Source organism: Uranotaenia lowii, unplaced genomic scaffold, assembly GCF_029784155.1.
Source record: "Uranotaenia lowii strain MFRU-FL unplaced genomic scaffold, ASM2978415v1 HiC_scaffold_713, whole genome shotgun sequence".
NCBI classification, from domain to species: Eukaryota; Metazoa; Arthropoda; class Insecta; order Diptera; family Culicidae; genus Uranotaenia; species Uranotaenia lowii.
The window spans coordinates 1-25,000 of NW_026598660.1; the positions used below are offsets into that span (position 1 = coordinate 1).

Below are 25,000 nucleotides of genomic sequence, written 5' to 3' on the forward strand. Positions count from 1 at the left end.
TACTTTTTCGTTGGTTGATCTGTAGTGTTTTAGAAGCGTGAGCTAAAATCTTTCGGTCACCTAAAACTGGGTAACCTTTTTCTGCCGACAGGGCCATCTGTTGAGGAACTTTACTCCTGGCGACCAGTCTAGCCAAAAACAGATTCCGTTGATTGATGTGTAAAATTTCTTAAGTGGAGGGCGTAAATTCCCGACCAGGTTGGTATTTCAGTGATTTTAATGTGAAATCCGGAGTTATTCTTGACTAAATATTGTTCAATTTGGTGCTTGAGTGACAAACTTTTCGGTTCCGGTAAATTCGAGTTCGGAAAATGTGTGCAAAGTGCTTAAAACCCGAAAACAAAACCGCTCCGTTCGATAAGACATCCGGAGATCCATTTGTCATCCATTTTTTCCAATCTCCGCCTCCACCCCCGCCTCCTTTGCAGACGAACCCTTCCTCTGTTTCTCCGCGGTGCTCCAACGAACAGATGTAAACAAACCACCCAACACCCCCAACAGGGAGTCGTCTGCATCGAGATGGGTGGCACTTATTTACGCTTTTTTTGTTGCCTGCTGCTACTTTCACGATACGCTATCATTTCGATTGATGCTGGTGGTGGATGATTTCTGTTTTCATTGAATCTTTTAAGCGGAATGCGTTTTGCATGCTTGCTCGCCCTTTTGCAGCGGCTAGACTCGCGTTGTTCGTTTAAATTCGTTTCGGGTCTGATTACGTTTGGGGTGCTTCAGTACTGGATACATTTTCCTGCTACGAATATATTACCTTTTTCCTTTCTCGTTCAATTGCAGACGCACCAACTAGTCGGTGAAGCATTTCAGTACCGAGATTTGTGGTCAGTAATCGTTTGCTTGTGGGAAGAGCCGTTTGGTGGACGAAATGGCGCAGGAGAAAATTACCCTGGCCGATGCGCTATCCAATGTGGAAGTGCTGGATGAGTTACCGTTGCCGGATGAGCAGCCCTGCATCGAAGCTCAGCCCTGTTCGGTTGTGTATCAAGCTAATTTCGATACTAACTTTGAGGATCGCAATGGATTTGTGACTGGTATCGCGAAGTATATTGAAGAAGCGACGACGCACGCGAATCTGGTAACTTTTTTTCTAATCACATTTCTTACAATTTTCTAAAACCTAAAATCATTTCTTTTAGAATCAACTGTTGGACGAAGGACAAAAGCATGCCGTTATGTTGTACACCTGGCGATGCTGCTCCCGAGCTATCCCGCAGCCCAAATCTAATGAGCAACCCAACCGGGTGGAAATTTACGAGAAAACTGTTGAAGTTTTAGCCCCGGAAGTCAACAAGCTTCTCAACTTTATGTACTTTCAGCGGAAGGCAATCGAAGCCTTTTCCGGGGAAGTTAAACGTCTCTGTCACGCCGAAAAACGTAAGGATTTCGTATCCGAGGCTTACCTTCTGACCCTAGGCAAATTCATTAACATGTTTGCCGTGCTAGACGAACTGAAGAACATGAAATCGAGTGTGAAAAACGATTACAGTACCTACAGGCGAGCGGCCCAATTCCTCAAGGTGATGAGCGATTCCCACACCCTCCAGGAATCCCAAAACCTTTCCATGTTTTTGGCCACCCAGAACAAAATTCGGGACACCGTTAAGGACACCCTCGAGAAAATCGCCGGCTACGAGGAGCTCCTTTCGGATGTGGTCAACATCTGCGTTCACATGTACGAATCCCGGATGTACATGACCCCGGAAGAGAAGCACATGCTCGTGAAGGTAATGGGCTTCGGGCTGTTCCTCATGGATTCGGAAATTTGCAACATCAACAAGCTGGACCAGAAGAAGAAACTCAGACTCGACCGGATCGATCGGATCTTCAAGAATCTGGAGGTGGTGCCGTTGTTTGGAGATATGCAGATTGCACCTTTCAACTATATTAAACGGAGTAAACACTTTGATCCGAGCAAGTGGCCGTTGTCCAGCTCCCAGGCAATAAGTCCGCAAGCGGACCTGATGGTGCATTTGCCCACTATCCGGGAGGATCACGTGAAGTACATTAGCGAGCTGTCCCGGTACAGTAACGAAGTTACAACCACTTATAAGGTAAGGAAATTAAGCCTGATGAATTCTGATCTTCATTGTGTATGCAGTCCTTTTATAAATTTTGACAAACTAGTCATTACTACTGTAAAGTTTTTTCCTTTCTGACAATTTATGAATTTTGTCGTTTTTGTGATGCTTGTCAACTTTACATTTTTGTATATTTTGTCAAATTTGTCGTTTGCTATATTTAGCCAATTTTGGCAATTTTGACAATGTTTTTCAAACTGGTATTTGTATCATTTTGTGAATTTTGTTGTTCATGTCAAATTAGTCAAATCGTCTATTTTATCAAATTGATCAATTTTATGAATTAGGTCATTTTTGACAAAATTATGTCAATTTTTATTCGTTTTGGTAAGTTTTCTTGTGATTATGAAAATATTTGTCTTTTCCTTATTTTTGTTAATTTTTTTCAATTGTGTTAAATTCGTCGATTGTTACTTTTTTGCAATTTTTTTTTCAAATTCTTTTTTTTTCAATTTTTAAAATTTGATATATGTTGGCAATTTTTTAAATTAGTCATTTTGACCGAGTTGACGAAATGACTAATTTCAAAAATCGACAATTTTCACCACATTTTTATCATCTTCTTGATTGTAGTCAATTTTGTAGATTTTTCTCGTTTCATATATTTTTTATTTTTTTTATTTTTGTCTAAATCACCTTGGTAGTCAATTTGTTTTTTTTTAACCCTCATCCGCATTAGATTTCATTACCCTAATCAGCACTTGTGGTGTCAATTTGACACCACAAGCTCAAATCGTTATAACTTTTGGCGTGTTAGACCGATTTAAACAAAACTTACATCAAAAGAAACCTTGTAATATCAGTAAAATATGTTTAGAACATTATATATAGCTAAAGTTACAAGTTTTCTCGTTATTCAGCATGAAAGAAAAAAAATCCGAAAAAACATGCCTCACGAAAACTGCTGTACTTCATATTTTACACGTCCAAAAAAATATTTGTCTTATGCATATGAAAGCTGAAGTTAATGTCTACGTCATGAAGACAAGAAATATTTTTTTAAATTTTTTTTAATGAAATGGTCACAAAAAGTTCAAAAAAGTGGTCTAAAAAACCTACTTTTCATTCGATTGCTAGTAAATACTGTTTGAGCGATGGTAGAGTTTTGAAAAAAATATGACTACAAAATGTATTAAAATTCCAACATTTTGCTGTCTTCAGATTTTTGATGCAACAAAAATTGAGTTTACTGGAATTTTTCAAAGTTCACTACTTTGCGCGATTTTTTTACAAATTGAAATTTCATCTGTTTTTGTGGTCCACCGGATTATCAGTGCTTTTACTTTGTTTGGACCAACCAAGAGTATATTCATTGGAAAGCACATTTAATCTCCATTCTAGTGAGGTGCTACAATTCACGCTGTGAGATTTCACAAAAATATGAAAATTATAAACATAAAATCATTCCTGAATTTCTAGAACTACAAGCACCTCGTCCAGCAAAACGTGTTTGTTTGCTCTCCGAGTAGGTACGGTGGGTGGTGATTCGGGCAGAGAGCGAAGCCGACAGACGAAATAACGATGCGTGTCGTGCATTTCTTGGTCTGTCGGCTTCGCTCTCTGCCCGAATCACCACCCACCGTACCTACTCGGAGAGCAAACAAACACGTTTTGCTGGACGAGGTGCTTGTAGTTCTAGAAATTCAGGAATGATTTTATGTTTATAATTTTCATATTTTTGTGAAATCTCACAGCGTGAATTGTAGCACCTCACTAGAATGGAGATTAAATGTGCTTTCCAATGAATATACTCTTGGTTGGTCCAAACAAAGTAAAAGCACTGATAATCCGGGTACAACCTGACGGTGGACCACAAAAACAGATAAAATTTCAATTTGTAAAAAAATCGCGCAAAGTAGTGAACTTTGAAAAATTCCAGTAAACTCAATTTTTGTTGCATCAAAAATCTAAAGACAGCAAAATGTTGGAATTTTAATACATTTTGTAGTCATATTTTTTTCAAAACTCTACCATCGCTCAAACAGTATTTACTAGCAATCGAATGAAAAGTAGGTTTTTTAGACCACTTTTTTGAACTTTTTGTGACCATTTCATTAAAAAAAATTTAAAAAAATATTTCTTGTCTTCATGACGTAGACATTAACTTCAGCTTTCATATGCATAAGGCAAATATTTTTTTGGACGTGTAACATATGAACTACAGCAGTTTTCGTGAGGCATGTTTTTTCAGATTTTTTTTCTTTCATGCTGAATAACGAGAAAACTTGTAACTTTAGCTGTATATAATGTTCTAAACATATTTTACTGACATTACAAGGTTTCTATTGATATAAGTTTTATATGAAGTTCATAATAATTCAAACGACTTAAATAGATTTTACTTTTGTGGTGTCAAAATGACACCAAAAGTCGGAAAAGGGAGTTTTTTTGTCCAGGCTTCCAGGGTTCGTCCATAAAAAAAGTAAAGATGCAATATTGAAGAACTTTTGAATTCATTTAGGGTCCCCGAAGAAATTTTTGTATTTTGAAGCTTCTGAAAAAAGTTACAAGCCTTCAAACTTGCAATGGTGTCAAAATGACACCCTAATGCGGATGAGGGTTAATTCGAATCTTGTACCCAATTACTTCAATTACCACAATTGAATGTAGACACATCCCGACTGCTTTACACTTCTACGCTAGACTACTGTAGTACCCTGAGATTGATTCTAAACACTAAAGTAGGTACCTTTTTTTGAAATTTTCTTTGAAGTTTGAATTTTAAACTAAAAATAACTAAGAATAGGGACTTGTTTCAACTGATTTAATCATTCCTCGAAAAAAAAGTTTCCAACTATTAAATTACAACACTTTGGCAACAACAACATGATGATCGGTGGATCGAACTGTCGACGAGATCGTCAATAGTGGAGGTCTTTCACCACGGCCTTTTGCACCGGAGAATCGGCGCGGGAACATTAAGTAAGCATTGGTGGAGCATTGTTGGAGAGCCATCTAGCGACAAGGTAGGTGAAGGGTTCCTGACCACTCTCGGCCATCAGAGAAGTAATTGGACTTGTGTGGAAAGCTGTACTGATAGTTCTTACACCTTTGGTTGTAGAGAGGCTCCAGTTTATTGATCAGATCTACCTTGGCTCGGCTGACAAAATGCAGTCCGTATAGGACCGACGGAAGTAACCAGCCGTGTAGAAAGCGGGAGAGCGAGTCTTGATGGGCCATACTTGTATGGTTGGAGAGTATTCGTAGGATGTTCATTTTGTTTGTGGCATTTTTCCGAACGTTTTTGAAATGCAATTTGAAATTTAGGCGGTCGTCTAGCCAGACTCACAGTAGACGGGTAGAGTTTACTAATGGGATTCTTTGACTATTCATCAAGAGCGGATGTAGTCTGCCGAGCCTCCTTCTATTGGGTCCAACATGGAGAAGACTGGACATCTTGGGAGAAAACTGGAGCCCACACTAAAGGACCTAGTCAGTCACTATGGCCTTAAGAGGTCGCTAGGAGTGATTGTATACCGATTGGCATAAAGTCATTTGGCATAAAGCCGTTTGGCATAACGCCGTTTGGCATAAAAGTCGTTTGGCATAATGCCGTTTGGCATAATGGCCGTTTGGCATAATAGTCGTTTGGCATAATGGACGTTTGGCATAATGGTCATTTGGCATAATGGTCGTTTGGCATAAAATAATGCATTTTCTTTGGGCATGTGGCATGCGAACCGAACAAGGGGATTATTGTCCCTAGCTTTGGATAAACCTAGAAATACGAGGCCTAATAAAACTGGAAAGACGGGAATGTACTAAAATTATGGATAAAAACTTCGAGGAAGCCTCCTCACGCTTCGCGTTCGAACTAAAATGATGTATTGTCCCTAGCTTTGGGTAAACCTAAAAACACGGGGCCATCCTAGGGCTTTGAATAAACCTAGAAAGACGGGCCGTCCTAAAATTATGGATCAAAATTTCGAGGAAGCCTCCTCAGGTTCGCGTTCAAACTAAAATGATGTATGGTCCTTACGCTTCGCGTTGCGGACCGGGCTAGGGGGTTGTCCCTAGCTTTGGGTAAACCTAGAAATACGGGGCCTTCCTAGGGCTTTGAATAAACCTAGAAAGACGGTAAAGTGAAAAAAAATAATGTATTTTAATTTTAAGCAACATTTTATATTACCTTATGAGTTTCGATATTTTTATGCCAAACGACCATTATGCCAAACGGCCATTATGCCAAATGACCATTATGCCAAACGACCATTATGCCAAATGACCATTATGCCAAACGACTTTTATGCCAAACGGCTTTATGCCAAATGACTTTAGGCCAAACGGCGCAGGACCCTAGGAGTCTTTACGGGGTTCTTCATTCAGCCTTTTCAGTTTCACCCACAGAACGTTAGAAAAGGTGTTGGGATGTATCTCTTCTGTAAACTTTTGCCAACTATGTATTTGCTATGGCAATTCGAACAGTTGATCTGGCCAACGACCGAGCTTTTTTTTTTAATTCTTCCAAGGCAAGCTGTTTTCCGGGATCGTTATAAGGAATTCGTCTGAGAGCGCGAAGCTTTTTTCGACGGTGTTTGACTGCGTCCTGAACTTCGGAGTTTCACCATGCAACGGCCGTTGTCCCCGTTGCACCACTGGTGTGAGGTATACATTTTTTTTCCAGCATCTAGCAGTATTTTGGCAAACGGTACAAAAAGGACAGGTTCGATGATTGCTATAAAATGGTCCACTTTAAGTTGGAAGCCTTCCCAGTCGGATTGATCATTCTTTCAGCGTGGACGTGTGGCTACTTTCGGAGTTGAATGTTGAAGCTTGATAAGGATCGGGATGTGGTCACTTCCGAAGGAATCTTCGAGGACAGCCCAGTAGAACTTAGGACCAAGTTCCCAGGAAGCCAAATTAAGATCCAAGGCCGATAAGTTCCCAGTTGCTGGATCGATTCGAGTTGGGTCGGAGTTTTTAAGGACGGTGAGGTTTTTTCTGCTGGACCAGATTTTCAATGAAGTTGCCTTTTTTTTGGTATGAGAGCTGCCCCAAGTAGTGGAGTGAGTATTGGGATCTGTCATGATGATTAGAGGTGTAGGTAGTTGGGAGAGTAGATCCTCGATTTCGCTTGAAAACGATTGAAGCTTTGTTTTTTTTTAAATTTTACTTTTGAATAATCGCTAAGTGCTAAGCAAATCAAGTTAAACCATCTACAAAAACTTTTCGTTTGGCTCAAACCTTCCTGGGGCTCAACGATTTCCCTAAGGACATCCTTCCTTTGAATTCAAGGTCATAAACATTCCAATCGTTTTTCATGTTGACAACATTCCCAAGGAGGTCTAATGTGTTTTTGATAGATTCTTGTCTAGACGAACTTCCAACGGCTTTCAGGCTGCAAAATCCTTCAATGGATTTCAGGTCAGACGAACTTCCAATAAATAAAATTCGATAAACTTCGCAGTCTTCTTTTAGCGGCTTCCTGTCCCGGCGACCTCACAATGTCTCAGGGTCGACAACCTTCATTGGGTTATCGACCTCCAAATTGTACTGACATGATGATCTTCCCGGAGATTTCCGGACCTACATGACACTCGAGGACTTCCCAGTGACATTCTTCCTAAACCTATCCATTGAACTAGAAAGCATGCTCTTACTAAGGAGAAAAATCTGTCAAAAAATCATTTTGATACACCCTGTACATCGACTTGTTTTGGAGAAATTGAAAATCATTTGGTCCTTCAAACCGGATTCTGCTCGACGTTTTTTTTGCATTTTTTTTATCTGTTCCAACTGTTCGTACCCAAACATTTTAAAATAAGCACCTAGTTAATTCCTAATATTTTTTCCAGGACAACGCAACCGATGCGGAAAACAAAGCAACGGCCGACCTGGCCCTCCGGGGCCTGCAACTGCTAGCCGAGTGGACCTCGGTCGTAACGGAACTGTACTCGTGGAAACTGTTGCACCCAACCGATCACCACCAGAACAAGGAATGCCCGGTCGAGGCGGAAGAGTACGAACGAGCCACCCGTTACAACTATTCCGATGACGAAAAGTTCGCGCTGATTGAGGTTATTGCAATGATTAAAGGGCTGCAGGTGCTGATGGCTCGTATTGAGACGGTACTGTGTGAGGCGATTAGGCGTAGCATTTATGCGGAGTTACAGGACTTCGTTCAGTTGATGTTGAGGGAACCGTTGCGAAAGGCGGTAAAAAACAAGAAAGATTTGATACGGTCGATTATTATGTCGGTTCGGGAAACGTGCGCCGATTGGCAGAAGGGTTCAGAACCGTCCCACGATCCTGCCGTTAAGGGGAAGAAGGATCCGGACGGTGGTTTCCAGATTGGGGTACCGCGGTTGAATGTTGGACCATCGTCGACGCAACTGTACATGGTGCGAACCATGTTGGAGTCGTTGATTGCCGATAAATCTGGAGGGAAGCGTACCTTGAGGAAGGATATCGATGGGTCCTGTTTGCTGCAGATCGATACGTTCCATAAGCTGTCCTTTTACTGGACTTACCTATTGAGCTTCAGCGAGACTCTACAGAAGTGCTGCGATTTGTCGCAGCTGTGGTATCGGGAGTTCTATCTTGAGATGACCATGGGGCGGAAAGTTAATGTAAGTTTGAATTGGAGTTTTGGGTAGGCAAATCGATGTTAATTTTTTGTGATTTTGTTTTGTAGAAATGTCTTGTTCGTCATCAGCACAACGAGGAGTGTAACGATTTGATCACCATGGAGAAACGTATCCAGTTCCCGATCGAGATGAGTATGCCGTGGATTTTAACGGATCACATTTTACGGACCAAGGAACCTTCCATGATGGAATACGTACTGTATCCGTTGGATTTGTACAATGATTCGGCACTGTACGCACTGACTATTTTCCGGAAGCAATTCCTGTACGACGAGGTGGAAGCCGAAGTCAATCTTTGCTTCGATCAGTTTGTTTACAAGCTAAGTGAGCAGGTTTTCGCCCATTACAAGCAACTGGCTGGAAGTATCTATCTGGACAAACGGTTCCGTGTGGAATGTGAAGTTCTAGGGTTTAACTTCCAATCGTATCCGAAGAATAACCGATATGAAACGTTGTTGAAGCAAAGACACGTTCAGCTGCTGGGACGTTCGATCGATTTGAACAAGTTGATCACTCAACGTATCAATGCAGATATGCAGAAAAGCTTGGAACTAGCGATTTGCCGTTTTGAAGCAAGCGATATCACTGGCGTTGTAGAGCTGGAAGCTTTGCTGGCAGTAAACAAACTATGTCATAAGTTGCTTTCCCGTTTCCTGGCTTTGGATGATTTCGATGCAATGCTTAAAGAGGCAAATCACAACGTACTGGCACCCTACGGAAGAATCACTCTACATGTGTTTGTTGAGCTAAACTACGATTTCTTGTCCAATTACTGTTACAATGCTGCTACCAATCGCTTCGTGAGAAACAAGCTACAGATAAACTTCTCCGGGGCAATCACCCGTGAAAAGGCACCAGTCATGTCGCACTACTATCTTTGGGGATCGAAACCCCTCAACGCAGCTTACTCGACTCAATACGGTCAATACACCGGCTTTGTAGGTTCTTCCCACTTCCACGCCATGTGCCGACTTTTGGGCTATCAAGGAATAGCTGTAGTAATGGAAATAATCCTCAAAGACATCGTTAAACCACTGATCCAGGGAAATTTACTCCAGTTCACCAAAACCCTCATGATAGCGATGCCAAAATCTTGCAAGCTTCCACGTTGCGATTACGGATCCCCAGGTGTCCTAAGCTACTACCAGGCACATCTGGTAGACATAGTACAGTACCCGGATGCCAAAACCGAACTCTTCCAGCTGTTTCGAGAACTGGGCAATTCGTTGCTGTTCTGCTTGCTCATCGAGCAAGCTTTGTCCCAGGAGGAAGTTTGCGATCTGCTTCACGCGGCTCCTTTCCAAAATATTTTACCGAGACCGTACTGCAAGGAGGGTGAGAAGCCAGAAACGAAACAGAAAAGGCTAGAGGCTAAGTACTCTTCGCTGCAGATTGTTTCCAATATCGAGAAGCTGGGAACTGCTAAGGTGGGTCGTTTAATTAATTTGTTTAAAATAAATTCAAAGAATTTAATTCAATTTGTTCAACAGCAAGCTATGATCGCCCGGGAAGGTGACCTTTTGACGCGGGAACGTCTCTGTTGCGGCTTGAGCATCTTTGAAGTCATCCTGGGTCGCGTTAAGTCATTCCTGGATGATCCTGTTTGGGCAGGTCCCCCACCCGTAAACGGAGTCATGCACATCGACGAGTGTTCCGAGTTCCACCGGCTATGGTCAGCTTTGCAGTTCGTGTATTGCATTCCAGTTGCTGGAACCGAATACACCGTGGAGTAAGTTTACAGATAATTTATTGATTGAAATCGTTTAAACGGCGGCACTTTTTTTCCCCTTCAGAGAACTATTCGGAGAGGGACTTCACTGGGCCGGTTGCGCAATTATCACTCTGTTGAATCAGCAGCGCAAATTTGAGGCACTCGATTTTTGCTACCACATTTTGCGCGTTCAACGGGTGGACGGAAAAGATGACACCGTCAAGGGAATTGTAAGCTTACCCCAACAATCAACTCCCAAATGATGATTTATTCATGCCACTTTTTTTTCCTTTTACAGAACCTCAAACGCATGGTCGATCGGATCCGTCGCTTCCAGGTGCTCAACTCCCAGATATTCGCCATCCTGAACAAGTATCTGAAGAGCAACGACCTGGAGGGCTCGAATGTGGAACATGTGCGATGTTTCCCGCCTCCGCCGCACCCAACTGTGGTACCCTCCCACTATCACGATCCCAACAAACTGCGGGCCCAGTAAATGCGCATTATTCTTTAGAGTTGTAAATTTATGCATTTCTTCCCCATTCTTCTGTCGGTTAGAGCAGATCATCGTCATCCCTATACCGCTTCGCATCGTGACACGTAATCGGTTTCGTTTTTAAATTCCATTTCTTTTTCGTTTTAAAATCATTATTTTAGAAGAGCTATTTATTTTTCATATTGCAAAGTTTAATACAAAAAATTACACTTCCGATTGGTTTAAGAATGTAGGTTTAGGAACCAGAATGGTTCCTAAAATAAAAGTTTAAACACGAAAGAGTTCTATCGATATGTTAAGAAATTATTTAGGTGTTTTTAGTTTCAAATTTCTTTACAGTAGGCAATATGAGGTGATCTTTAAGGAAGCGTTCGAGATTATGTTTTTTTTTTCTAAAAAGATTATCTGAAATTCGAAATACGCGTTAGTTAGAAACATTGTATTGCTTTAAGAAAGCAACTAGCCGACATTTACAACATTAGAGGATGCTTGCAAAATTGAAGGAAATAAGTTCATTTGTAGTTCCATCAGTAACTCACTAACTTTTTCAGATGAAATTCATCTGGAGAAATATTGCGGTATAAGACAACAATCACTGGTGAAAATCTGTGTCTCCACAGAGAAAAAATCCGGAGGTAAACCTACTTCGTCGAAGAGTGTTGGATAATAATACCACGGAGTAGCCATTGGTATTGTTCACGGATTGGGAGCGGCAACCAGATTGTATCTCCGCAAGATTTTGGCAACTTTTCCAGTCAGACGCGGTATGTACGGTTGAGATACGAAGCCGTGTGAAAAAATTAAGTCGAACATCTTCACGAAGCTCAAGGACCCATACCGGTAATGTCGTGTACGCCACCTCATGCTCTTGCGGTAACGAGTACATCGGGCAAACTTCTCAAACATTATTTAAACGCATCATCACGAGAATAACGTACGCCTAAAAAAAACATCCACGGGTTTGGCGCAACAGGCCTTAGACAACGGTACCGTTCACGTTTTTGGTTTCTCTAAAACGAGAATATTGGAGAGAATAACCAACACGACCCACCGACGGATAGCCGAAAAACTGCACATCAAAATGTGAGAGAATCGAGCGGTAAACATCCAACAGGATACCAAAGGTATCTCAAGCGTCTACAATGGTCTCTGGAAAAAGCTACGAGAAAAACACGACGCGGAAGTCAGCAACAACAACTGTGACTGTGAAAATTAAAATTTGATTGCCCCAGCAGGCGTATAATAGCGAGTGTAAGAATTTTTTTTTAATTTCTTGAATCAATAACAAGTTTAATTTTTTTCCCGTTCTGAAGATGGTTGAAAATGGTTAATGAAGTAAACCGAAACGTAAACTAAATAAATTCAAGTTATTATTACATCACCGAGAATTAATCAATCAAAAATCAAGAAGATATAAGAAATTTAGTATTCCAAGTTCAACCTCCAAGCAGAACAAGTATCTCTTTGGCACTGCCCAAAGTGCTTCCAACAGCAGGTTATATATTCAGCACTAGTGGAAAGGAGGAAAAGCAGTGGCAAGTGCCAGCGCCGATGGAAGGACAACGAGCCGAAGCTCGGAAGGACAAGGAATCAGGAACCATTAGGAAGTCATATAGGCAGAAATCATAGCCACTGGAAGGTCGTCGGTGCAGAGTCAGGGACCGTGGAAGGTTGTCGGACCAGGAACCAACTGGAAGATCATCGGATCAGGAGGCCAGGTTGAGGTCGACAAGCCAGGAAAACGGGTCGTCGGACAGGAACCATGGAGGGTCGTTTGGTCGGATCCTTGGAAAGTCGGCGAGTCGGGAGCCAGCGAAAGGTCGTCGTGCCATAAGTGAGGCGTCGGGCTAAAATAAGAGCGTCGAGCTGGTACCAACAAAGTCGTCGAACCGGTGCCATGAAGATAGCTGGGCTGAAACAACGAAGCAGGCGTCGGGCCAAATTCACTGGTAGGTCATCGTACCGAAAGCAATGGAATGCTGACGGGCCGGTATCATGGAACGTCGTCAAGTCAGGCACCAGGTGATGGTCGTCGGACCAGGAGCCACTGGAAGACTTACGAGCAGGGTACCACGAAAGGTCGTCAAACCGGTGCCATTGAAGGTCGACGGGCTAGAACCACTGGGAGGCACAGGCATCAGGAAAGGAGTCGATGCACAGGAGAAAGGTTCGAACCACAGCAAGGAAGTCGAGACCAGAAGTCAGCTTGAAGGTCATCGGATCAGAGGCAGATGGAGATCGTCGGATCAGGGATCGTGGAAGGTCGTCGGACCAGGAGCCAATTAGAAGGTCGTTATACCTAAAGGCCAGTTGGAGGTCGTCGAGCCAGGAATCATGGAAAATCGACGGAATGGAGCCACTGGAAGGTCGTCGAGCTTCAACAGGAGCGAGAGTGTCGAGGCCCTATCTTCAGGATGTGCTGCCGGAGGCAATTGGAAGATAGCGAATGTGTATGTTGAGGAGGAGTGTTGAGATTTGTCTCATTAAAGCAATCGATAACAGAATACACATAATTAATAAACAATTGATAATTGTACGATGGAAATGGTTAAGGTGGCGAATTGCAGGGAAAAAAGAATTCCAAGTTCTACCTTCAAGCAGAATAAGCCTCTCCTTTCAACTACCCAAAGTGTTCCAACAACAGATCTCGCAGGATGCGGAGATTTAACTGAACGAAGTTCCTTTGGAGGATTGTTTGGACATCATCAAGATAGCCATCAACTCAACAACGTAGCTGAAATCGCCGCCTGCAGGGAGGGGAGCTCAAGGAGCTGCATCGTTCCCAGGAAACACGAGAGTTCTACTGGAAGCTCAACGAATTCCGAGAAGGCTTCGTGCCGCGAGCCAACATGTGCTGAAGAGGTGAAAACTTATAAGGCGCTCATACAATAGACCAAGATGGAAGGGGAAGGTACTCGCCGGGGGAACAAATGACTCAGAGGAGCCACTCCCAACGATCAGTGAAGTTAAGAAAGCCATTCGCCAGCTGGTTAGAGGCAAGTCGTCGGGGAACCCAGTCTAAATACTGTGAGCAAATCGCAGTTAAGTTCATACTTATCTGATTGGACGTTATTAGAATCGACATGCGGGATCACACATTGGCGATCCTGCCAGGCGCTTTCAAGCTCAATTTTGAGACGTAACTTAAAGAAACTCGAATGATTTGATCATCATACGTCTGGAAGACAGTCATGAGCAAAGAAAGTTGTTTGGTATGACTCAATATTGTATCTCATTATTCTCAAGGGATTAATGAAAACTTTAACAAATTAATTTCGAGTTATGTTTATTGGCTGACAATTTTTTTCACCGATTGCCATGAACAATTGTAGCAATTTATAATGTGAACAATGCATGATAAAGGTACCTTTATATTTAAGTTCGATAAACATATGTTGTCGACTGTTTACAATTATTGTAATTATCTTCCATCGCGCATTCGTTTCCTTCCGATTTTGCAGCATCCGAATTTCATCGAAAAGACATTTACAGATAACATATAATACCTTATAAGGACGAACATTTCGATTAATACACACCAACATCTCATGATATAAAAAAAAACTGTAAACTGCATTAAACCTAAGATTTAGTATTCTAGAGACCGCTTATCGAGTAATAAAACACTACAAGTTAAATGATAAATTCAATACTTTTTTCGTTCGTTTCACTTGTTCCTCTTCTAATTTCTCCGGCTAATCTTTATCCGCAAACCATCCTTAGGCCTTAGGATCAGTTCTCCCAGTAGCGTAAGATTTTCCCGTCGATCAACAGCCTCGATTCGATACTTCCTCAGAACAGCCGATATGATCGATTTTTCTTCTAGCACCGCAAACTTCTGGCCAATGCAGTTCCTTGGTCCAGCACTAAACGGAATATACGCGTACGGATGCCGACCGCGGCAATTCTCCGGCAAAAAGTGGTCAGGATTGAACTTGTCCGGATTCGGGAACACCTCCGGGTTCCGGTGCAGCTGGTAGACCACAATCATCGCTGTCGTCCCGGCAGGGATGACGTAATCCTCGATCTGAACGTCCTCGACCAGCTTCCGCGCAATTAGCGGCACACTCGGATAAAGGCGCAATCCTTCCTTGATGCAACACTCCAGATACTTCATCTCGTTGAGCTCCTTCATGGTGGGGAAACGCTCCCGATCTCCACCCATAATCTGATCGATCTCCTCGACGATGCGATCTTGGATGGCAGGTTCAGCACCCAACAGCAACAGGATCCACGATATGGCAGCCGATGTGGTGTCGTGCCCCTCAAACATGAACGTATCAACCTCCTCACGGATGTCCTCATTCGAAAGTACAGCCCCATCCTGAGAAGCTTCGATCAACAGGTCCAAAAACGCCAGCCGCTTCTTCCTGCCGAACTCTTCCGCGTTGTTATTATTGTTATTGCTGAAACCATTTCCACTTCCGGTATTCGAATCGGCCACGCTATCGATGTTGTTGTTGTTCGAGAGCTTCTGCTTCCGGATTTCCTCCTTCCGTTCCCGGATCACTCGGTTCGAGAATTCGTGCAGTATCGACAGACAGCGCTGGTGGTTCCGGTAGTCCTGCGTCCGCTTGAAGATGAAGTCCGGCTGCAGCCAGATCTTCTGCTGCCGGTTCTGGACGATGCTTCCGATTCTGAAACAGAAACCCATTTAAAAAAATTTTTAACAGAAAATGCATTCTAGGGAAACTTACTGATAAACTGCCTTAACGTATTCGGAGTCGGAGTTCATCTGAGCGTTGACCAGACGACCCATGGCAGTTTCTACAGAAGCAAACAAAATTTTAAAAAATTGAAGGTACTTCCAAAATTTGTAAAAGATCAACTAACCGCAAACGATGTCCAGAGCGCACAGGGTCACGTAGGGGAAGCAGTTGAAGCCCTTCTCGTTTCCCACCTCTCGTTCCAGCCGGCTAACCAACACAGCACTCTGCTCCTGGAAGATGTCCACGAAATCGTCCAGGATCTTGAAGTGGAAGGCTGGGGTGAGAATCTTCCGTCGCGGATGCCACTTCTTGCCTTGGCTGGTCAGAAGCCCGGTACCCAGCCAGGGTTTGAGGAACTCGTAGTCGTGGCTCTTCTCGATGTGTTTCGGACTGCCGAGGATGGGCTGGAAGAAATGGGAAAAAGGAACGTTTTATTCAAGGTGTTTGTGTTCAACTCAAGTAAGATAACAAGTTACATAATAGGCACATTGGAGTTCCCTTCCTTTCTTTTATCTACAGTGCACACAAGTGACTGGGATAGCAATTTTTCTTGAATACCTTTATTCAGCCTATATGGAACTTTGGACATACATATATACGCAGAAACTCTCAGAAAGCCAGCTTACCACTTAGAAGCTAACCTTGCTCATTTTCTGATTTGAAGTCTGAATTCCAACTTCAAATTCTAATGATTTCAAGCTATATTTAGAAACTGATTCTGAAACATGATTCAGAATTGTGTATGGAAACTTTGAATCATTATTAATAACTCAGATTAAAGTTTCTAGATATGAATTCCGATTTTTAATTTTGATTGGAATTTTTATTAGATTTTTGTTCCTCAATTCTAGATAAAGAATTTTGGTAATGAATTCCGATTTTAGATTTTGAATTCATAGGTGAAGCTGCGATAAATTGTGCAGCTTGAAATTCTCAAGGATTTGCCTCTAAATATTCAAAACATTTGGTTCGGTTTTGAAAAAATTAGGATATTCTCAGAAGCGTACACAAAATTCAAAAAAATAAACTATTATCGATCTAACACTTGGAAAAATTGGCTTAGTTTGTTTCAATCTCAAATGCTGATTTCGATTCCCCAGCAAACCTAATTGCTGAACTCGTTTTTTAATAGCTACCCCAATAAAACCATAGGAAACCCTTTCGAAACAATCTGGTTTATGGAAATGAAAAAGGCAGAACGTCTCTGAGACGGGAATGGACCATCAATTAGCATCAACATTCGAAAAACACTTACGCTTACGAATATGCTTAGAATGCGAAATATTGTTCCACGAGATTCTTTTTGCGTATCAGAGCACTTTGAAGCAACCTATACAGCTACCGGAGAATTTGTTATCTGTTATTTATAAAAAGGGAAAAACACAACTCGGCTCAGTGAAAAAAATCTGAAGAGCCTTTGAAATTATTATATTTAGGTAGATCGAATAATAGTTAATAGAAATTCGATATTTGGGAAAAAAAACTTATGTTACATTTTATAGCTATTGAATCATTTTATAGAATATCGATCATATAATATGACGGTTAATCAATTTGAATGAATGTCATCAAATGAACCGACCCATAGGCCATGCTTGATTGTCTGGGTTGCAAACCTGGTTACACAACTATTGACAACTATTCAATTAATTAAGCTTCTTACAACGCAACGGTGCCGGATCAGTTTTACGATTTAACGATTCAATCCATTGCATTGGAATGGTTGCCCAATGTCAGCTGCCCAAGATCGCCTAGCCATGATGCAATTTTGGCCCCAAGACTGTTTTAAGTTTTATTGCTTGCTTCTACATCAAATGACTTACATAGATACAAATTTAAAAGGACTGATATACAGTAAGCGACAAAATGAAGTTCACGCTTAGATTGCAGATTTTTCCCTCGGGAAAATTACTCTCCGAACCACAGGGAAATTGCTGAATTTATTCGGAGTACGTATGGGAACCCACTCGAATCTCGGAACGCTTCACGTCTCCTGAAATCCGGGGCTGAATTTCCACGAATGCACAGGTATTCTAATAATCGTCCTAAATGTAGGAAAATAATGACATTTCTTTCTATCCTTTTCTACCGTTCGAGAACTGTCACTTTACTTCACTTGCAAAAGGTGACTTTACTTGTTCTCAAAGCAAAAGGTGACGACTGCGATCTACACGACTACGGTTAAACTTGTGAAAATGTTGTAGCTATATCGAAGCACAGTGATGTTAATTTACCTCTTAATGTGACATTCTATGCAATATATAAAGTGATGCGATAGAGGATGTTTACGTTATATTCTTTACGAATCTATCTGGAGTTATTTACGAGTTCGATACAGAATTGATTAATGTACGAATAAAACGTTTCTTAAGAATTCTCATACGATGGTTATAAGATTTTATTCCTCATTGGTCGTATTTTATACGACTTCATCCAACAAATCGTAACTAAATCGTATTTCATTTGGATTCAACATCTTCTACGATGGATATACGATATAGTCGAATGTTAAATGTACACATTTACGAATCTGATTTTAATTGCACTCGTATACGAGTTTGGCGATGATTTTTTTACGATTTCATGTTGGCTGGGTGGGCTTGAGCCTGCTAAAAGGAATAAAGTTGCTCTTAACTTTTACACAGATTTCCATAAGAATGACAACTAATTGGAGTGCAATTGGAGTGAAGGCTATGGCTTTCTCCTTTTAACACATAAAAAATCGTATACCGGGATTACGAGCGCGTCAGTCGCCTATAAGTTGCAACCCTTGAATTTTCAAAATTTTCCGCTCCGTGGGAATGTTCCCCTAACAAATTGGAGTCAAATTTTCCATTGGGGTGATGGTACTGGTAGTCTAACTTTCTCATCTTGTTAATTACATATTTTTTTCGACCAGACCGAACTGACATTATAAACTTGATTTGGAGATAATTGAGTTCAAAGTTCATAGCCTTATCAATTAGTACCATTTAAGAAAATTTATTATTTTGTCATTTTACCAACAAGTTTGGACTCTTATCAAAGCATTGAGGCTTTACTGGTTGATTTATTTAGTAGAAAATTGGATCTTTCCTCTGGTCGAAACAAAATGTTAAACACTGCTATGCAATATCATTTGATTGGGTAATTTATTCTAAACTTAGGAGAACAGACGCTTTATACGCAGCACCCAACGAGCATGACATGATGCTCGGAAAATTGCATTTTTTTTTAAGCCAGAGTGAACCGAGCAATACCAATTCCCCACATTCTGAATGAGTTCTTAATGGGTTGTGCTCTAAAGCTAAACGATAATACGCAATAAAAGTAAACTTATTTGATCATTTAAAGTTGAAAATCCTACTTTGTAATAGGTAGTTTGAAGAAAAAAAATTAAAGGGGCTAATTGCCACAGGAATTTTTGGTCACGAGAGCTTCATTCATCATTTAATTTTTTAGATTTAAGTTTCTAACGCTTTAAAGAACAGTATCGAATCGAAAAACCGAACGGACTGAAGATTATTCCGCATAAAACAAATGTCTTGACCGAAACGTAGGTAGGTTTTTTTTTTAACTTTCTCTTCAAGTTGGCTCTTAGTTCACTCAGGCGCAACGCATTGTTGCTATCATTCACATTGAATTTTTTCAAAAATATCTTTGAAAATTGGAAAAATGTCTTGAGAGTAGGTAGTTCAACATGTTTTGCATCTGTAGTATTTAATAGATAACTTTTTTTCAATTTGGCGTTCAGTTCGGTCTGGCCGAATGCCGGTCATTTAATTTTCAGCCTCCAAAACTCAAAATTTTGTTTGCATAAAAATACTAAGAAATCTTGTTTTATAATTAAACACCACTTTAGTTCTACGAATAACTTTATATTTTAGGATACAATTTATTCCTAAGTTTGTATAAGTTTTAGGCTAAATAGCTTATTATGAATAAATACTTTCTCGGTTTGAACCATTTCGGAAGTCTGGAATTTCAAAGTCAAATTTAATGCTGGCGCCATAATACTTTAGATCGAAAAATACATGAACCAAGGATTTCTAACGCGACCTAAATGATAAATTTTCAAAAATTATCTCCATTTCCAGTATTCTTATGTTTTTTTTAAGCATTTCTTAGATGTAGCCTTTGACAACGCTTTGTCAAAAAGTTTAACATGTTAGATTAAACCCCATCTAAAACCGGGGTTGGTTTAATAGAGTTAGTTAAACTCAATTTTTATTGTCTTTATCATAAAGTACCTATGAAATTTAAAACAGACATCTATACATAACAGAGAAAGTGTACTGAATTTTTTTAAAATTAATTTTTCGTTCAAGTATATCATTGAATATTAAACAGGATTTTAACCCTTAATTTCATGATTTTTTATTTTTTCTTGAAAAAATTCTCAATAGTGCGCAATGATGAGTACATGCAGGGAAAAATAATGAAAAAATATAATTTACACACATTTCGAGTATTTAGCCAAAATATTAATTGTTGCAAATTTGCAACAACATGACATGGTTATACCTTTTTGTTCCTCACACAAGACAGCTAGATATAAATGTTTACTTTTAGTTTATCTTGCACTAACCATAGTTTTAGCTCAGAAACTTCGTTAACCTAGTGCCTGGACATCATTTAGCTGGGGGTAGAACCTATGTATGCTGGTTACCCACCATGGGTGCACGGGTTCACCGCAGTTTCTACCTAAGCATGTGCATACATGCAATATTGAGATTAAATCGATCGACAAATCTCCAGTTCTTTTTCAGTAACTTCATTTTCTGTGAAAGGTTTTATGTGGTTTTATGATAATCTTCGTGTTCATGGTTCTTTAGCGCAATATACAACAATTTTAAAAAATGTTCATTCTCGGCCGACAACAACGAATTATAAAACCATTATAACAGAAAAAGTGATTGTTGTACATGGTACATTTATTTGCAAAGAACCAAGTAACTTGAAAATCAGGGAATACAAATTGTTGAAGAAACAATTGGCATTGTTTATTGAAACACCAATAATAAAAAAAAACAAAAAAAACAATATTTTTAATATTCCTTAATAAAAAAAACCGATGGATGAAATACCTTCAAAATGCACTCATATAACTTTTGTTGATTTTTTTTAATCATAGGTTTATTTATTAAGGCAATTTACTTATCAGTTCCATTTTGCCGAGTGGATTACTATTTAATCCATGTTTGTAGAGGAAGGAGCCGTAATAGTTGCGGTGACTCAACTGTTAGCTTTGATTCTAATTTGGAAGAAGGAAGGGGAACCTTTAGGGTTCAATATCGAAAACGATTTTCCGATGGTACACATTCAGAAGAGTTAACGGAATTATAAGTAGGACTAAAATGAAACTGCTAATTCACCATCATGCACCGTTTCCTTATCACATTCGTTCTGAAAACATTAATACTGTAAACATTAATACTGTTTAAATGATAAAAAGTAATTGAAGCACATTATGGAACTCGTGTTACAAACCAGGGTACTACATTGTATAATGTTGAGAACATATAATGCATTTACATTTAAAAATTCAATGTACTAGTATGGAAAAAAGTATGTTAATAATTAATTTACTAAAAATGCGAAAATATTTATTTCGAACTCAGAAAATCTTTCCCTTAGATCACAATATAATATTGAAAATCATAGAAAAAGTGCTCGTTGTATTTGAAAAATTATAGATTCAAACTATTACTACAAATACTTCAACTACTCAAAAGTTACAAATTTGTTCTAAATGTGACCCTTTGGAAATATATTATCGAACTTAAAATCTGAGAATCCGTGAACCCATGGTGTATAACCAACATACAACATACATACATATGTGACCCTTTAGAAATACAATTTTTCAACTTTTATGCAGGATTTCTAACGAGGTTTCGTAATTAATGCCATTTTTTTACTTTATGATACGAATGGTTGATGATCTAGTCAAATGGATTTTTTACTGTTTTTTCCCATATTTCTTCAGTTGGTAGCCGTTTTGTTCAGTTAGAGGATAATGGATCTGCATTATTTTAAAAAATGGCTCGATAACATGATAATATAACATTAAAATAATAATACTTTCATCGGAAAACAAATACACTGTTTAAACGATGAAACTTTCGAAAACACACTTTGTACCCCGTATACGTACCTAAAGGTGCTACCGTTGCATGATGTTGCAAATTTGCAACAATTAAAAAAAGGCCATTATATCAGACAAAAATTCAATTGTGTTAATTGCATTACTGAAAATGCGAAAATATTTTTTCCAGTCAAATTTTTTTTCCTCGGTGCGAATTGGACTAGTTCAAAATTCTGAAAAATAAGCCTTTTTTAACATTTCATATTTTTCAGATTGAAGTTGGTCTAGTTTGTACATATATACTCGGAAAGTAATTTTTTTTAATTGAATCGTATCTTGAAGTTAGAAATATGATTGCCATGAAGAAAAAAGTTGACTATTTGAATTTCTGCATAATTTACAACAGCTTTAATTAATTGTTGCAAATTTGTTACTTTATGAAACGAAGGGTTAATGGAAAAATATAAACATGGAAATGAAGGGATTAATTATTTTTCTTATGATAACTTCTATATAAATTTCAATTCTAAATTTCTTGATAAACTTTTAATTACAAGTTCTGGTTTTGACAAAAAGCAGCTTAAAATCCCATTATTTTTATAAATAAAAGACAATCAAACTAACAAGAAATTTTTAACTAATGCATTTAAATTTAAGAATCACACAAGTAGTGAAAATATCCATAACACATAAGCCCTAGCTCACATTTTTTAAAATTGTTCGATTTCTTCTACCCAAAACGCTCTTCCTTTGATCTTTTCACCTATCAGTAGTTTTCATGTTTGTCTAACAATTCTACTTTGAGCTTCATAATTAATCGAAGTGTCAAAAATCAAATGGGAGAATGGGTGCATAACTGTTTCGAAAGATTTTGGCGTCATGGATTCAAATATTTCGTCAGATTTTGTATATCACCTCAAGATTTTGTGCAATGGCTCTTATAGTTTTAAAATTTAGCAGTTTTTACTGCATTCTAGCTGATAAACTAATAAACCTACATATATACATTACAACTAAATACTGGTCATAAATTGTTTTATTATCCTTCATTTCATGAAGTTTCCAGATTTTGCATAGATTTTCTGCTTTCAGAGATACAATGCTTAAGAATATGGTTTCCAGAATTATCCCCGATCGTTTCCGAGCCGGACAAACAAGAGCTATTTTCACTAAACAGTTGATTTCAAAATTTTCTTTCCAAACCGGGCCATATTCGGCAAATTTGTGAAAAAACACATAAATTATCGATAAAAAATCAAGAAGAAAATCAATTTCATATTACAGCCAACATTTTATTTTAATCATAACACATCAGTTGATTTTAATTTTTATTTTAGGCTTCCATAAAATCGTTTATGATTATTTTATTTTTGGTCACAAAAATAAAAAAAATATAGTTACTCGTTTTGAGTTTTTTGATCGTTTTTTTTCAAATAAAGTGAAAAAATCCGGGGAAATCCAAACATTATTTTTAACAACATCAGGGCTACTGGGCCGGGTCGGACCCTTCTTAAATTTTGTAATGATTATCCGGGCAAATTCGGATAAAACTGGGCAACTTGACATGCTTAATTTAAAAATTTAGAAAATTTCAATTGAAAATAATTACTATTTCTGACATCACATGAAGGCGTTTAAAATGTTTGATATTTGAGATTTTAATTTATTTAACATCTATATGTACCAGACTGCAAAACGTTTTGTTCGTTTTTTTTTAATTTGGTCTAATTTCTGTGTTTCCGTACAACTTCATAAAAAATCAAAAAGAAAGCTTATGTAACTTTTTCTCAGAAGTCAAAACTACTCGCAGTCCTAATCCGCTCTTCAGTGTCAATATGACACTTTCGGGAGTCTTTTTTAAATATCGCAGCGCTTATGTATAGTTATAACTATATGTATAGTTATAACAGGTGTATACACCTGTTGTAACACCACACAGCAAAAATTATTTCCTTTAAAATTACGCAAATATCCTGTAACAAAAATGAGCAGGACATTTACCGTAATTTTACAGGTCGAAAACATGATTACGTGACATTTAATTTTTAGTGTACAACTTTTTACAGGACATTTGCTGTAATAATAAATGAATCTTCGTTAACTTTCAAGGGAAACAATTTAAATTTTTTTTCAATGCATAAGAACCGGTACTAAATTGCCTTTCTGGTGAATAAAAATTCATTGTGAAAATCTTGTGTTAATCATAAAATCCCGTGCAAGGTTAAATTTAAGCGTAACAAAATCTGAAAACTTAAATTGACAAAAACAGCTACCTATGAAAATTCGTCGAAAAATCTGTATTGCGTATTCTAATACTAAAGAAGCGTATTCTAATACTAAAGAAATGCTAAAAAATGTCTCAAATTACGTAAACTTTGCAATCCACTTTTAAAAATTTATCTGGTGTTGACGGTTTATTGATTGAAAAGTACGGTTTTAACATCCCCTTTTCTCTCTTTTTTTGGTCATGATCTAAAAAAAAATCAATAAATATATCCTTTTGCGCAACGTAAAATTTCTAGGAAATATAAGGGCATAATGGCCACCTTATGGAGAACGCTTATTTAACCATAGAAAATAGCTATAATATGAAGGAGATATTATTGTTTCGTGTTCAGACACTTGAAAAGCCTATTTCCTAACGGGCTGAAACTTGAAAAACTAGATAAAAATGCATTTTAAAAATGTTTGCCAAAATCTGAAAACCAGCCACTGTAGGGGCATAATGAGAACCCCCCTCTGGAGCAGTATAAGCACCATTAATCAGGGCACGATGAGCGTTTTCTGCCGGGAAATGTAGCAGCGAATTCAACTCGATGAAGTGAGGTGAGTCTTAGATTCATCAATCATAACAAAATAATCTAAGTCTGTAGAATACAAACAATTCACACACGCTCATACATTATGTTTCTGGTGCTTTGTTTGGCGGATGATGCTACTTGCCGTATAATGCAACAATCAAAAAAATCGATCATGAATTGTAAATAAAAAAAAAATTCGAACAGAAATCGAACTCTAGTATTTTGAATACCTCTCCGACATCTTACCAATAGGCTAAATCGTCGGATGTAAACTAGTCAAGTTGTGGCTCTTTAAATCTATTTCAATTCGCTGCTAGTTTCTACGGCACAAAATGCTCATCGTGCCTCAATCAATGGGGCTCTTATGCCCCGAGTCAACAAGTTTAAGTAAAACGTGTTGTAAAATTGATAAAAGTGAAAAATCAAAAATTTTATGATGGTAAAAATTGAAAAACAATGTGTACATCATGTTGCAGTGCGTACATTATAGATCAACGTGATTTTAAGATCATAAGAGCTTATTTCGTGATGCTCAA

General features: G+C 38.8%; 2 protein-coding genes across 2 annotated transcripts; one reads left to right on the forward strand and one right to left on the reverse strand.

Moving 5' to 3' along the window:
- The first annotated feature begins 160 nt into the window (after positions 1 to 160).
- On the forward strand, positions 161 to 14,532 carry LOC129760665 (cytoplasmic FMR1-interacting protein). The gene is made up of 8 exons (XM_055758320.1): positions 161 to 198; positions 793 to 1,090; positions 1,152 to 2,066; positions 7,889 to 8,662; positions 8,728 to 10,107; positions 10,171 to 10,409; positions 10,474 to 10,621; positions 10,690 to 14,532. Exons 2-8 carry the CDS (start codon positions 881 to 883, stop codon positions 10,885 to 10,887), a joined length of 3,864 nt encoding a protein of 1,287 aa, XP_055614295.1. The 5' UTR covers positions 161 to 198; positions 793 to 880; the 3' UTR covers positions 10,888 to 14,532.
- Positions 14,168 to 21,011, reverse strand: LOC129760666 (cytochrome P450 4c3-like; the record flags this gene model as incomplete). The annotated part of the gene is made up of 4 exons (XM_055758321.1): positions 14,168 to 15,524; positions 15,585 to 15,654; positions 15,721 to 16,000; positions 20,951 to 21,011. Coding segments are annotated over 4 exons (1,366 nt in total), but the record flags the coding sequence as incomplete, so codon positions are not given.
- Positions 21,012 to 25,000: the final 3,989 nt, after the last annotated feature.

Bases quoted from the DNA above. Each gene is read 5' to 3' on its own strand.
- LOC129760665 (XM_055758320.1), top strand. From the start codon at position 881: ATGGCGCAGGAGAAAATTACCCTGGCCGATGCGCTATCCAATGTGGAA. The intron at 1,091-1,151 runs GTAACTTTTTTT...CATTTCTTTTAG, and splicing joins CGACGACGCACGCGAATCTG to AATCAACTGTTGGACGAAGG. The intron at 10,622-10,689 runs GTAAGCTTACCC...TTCCTTTTACAG, and splicing joins ATGACACCGTCAAGGGAATT to AACCTCAAACGCATGGTCGA.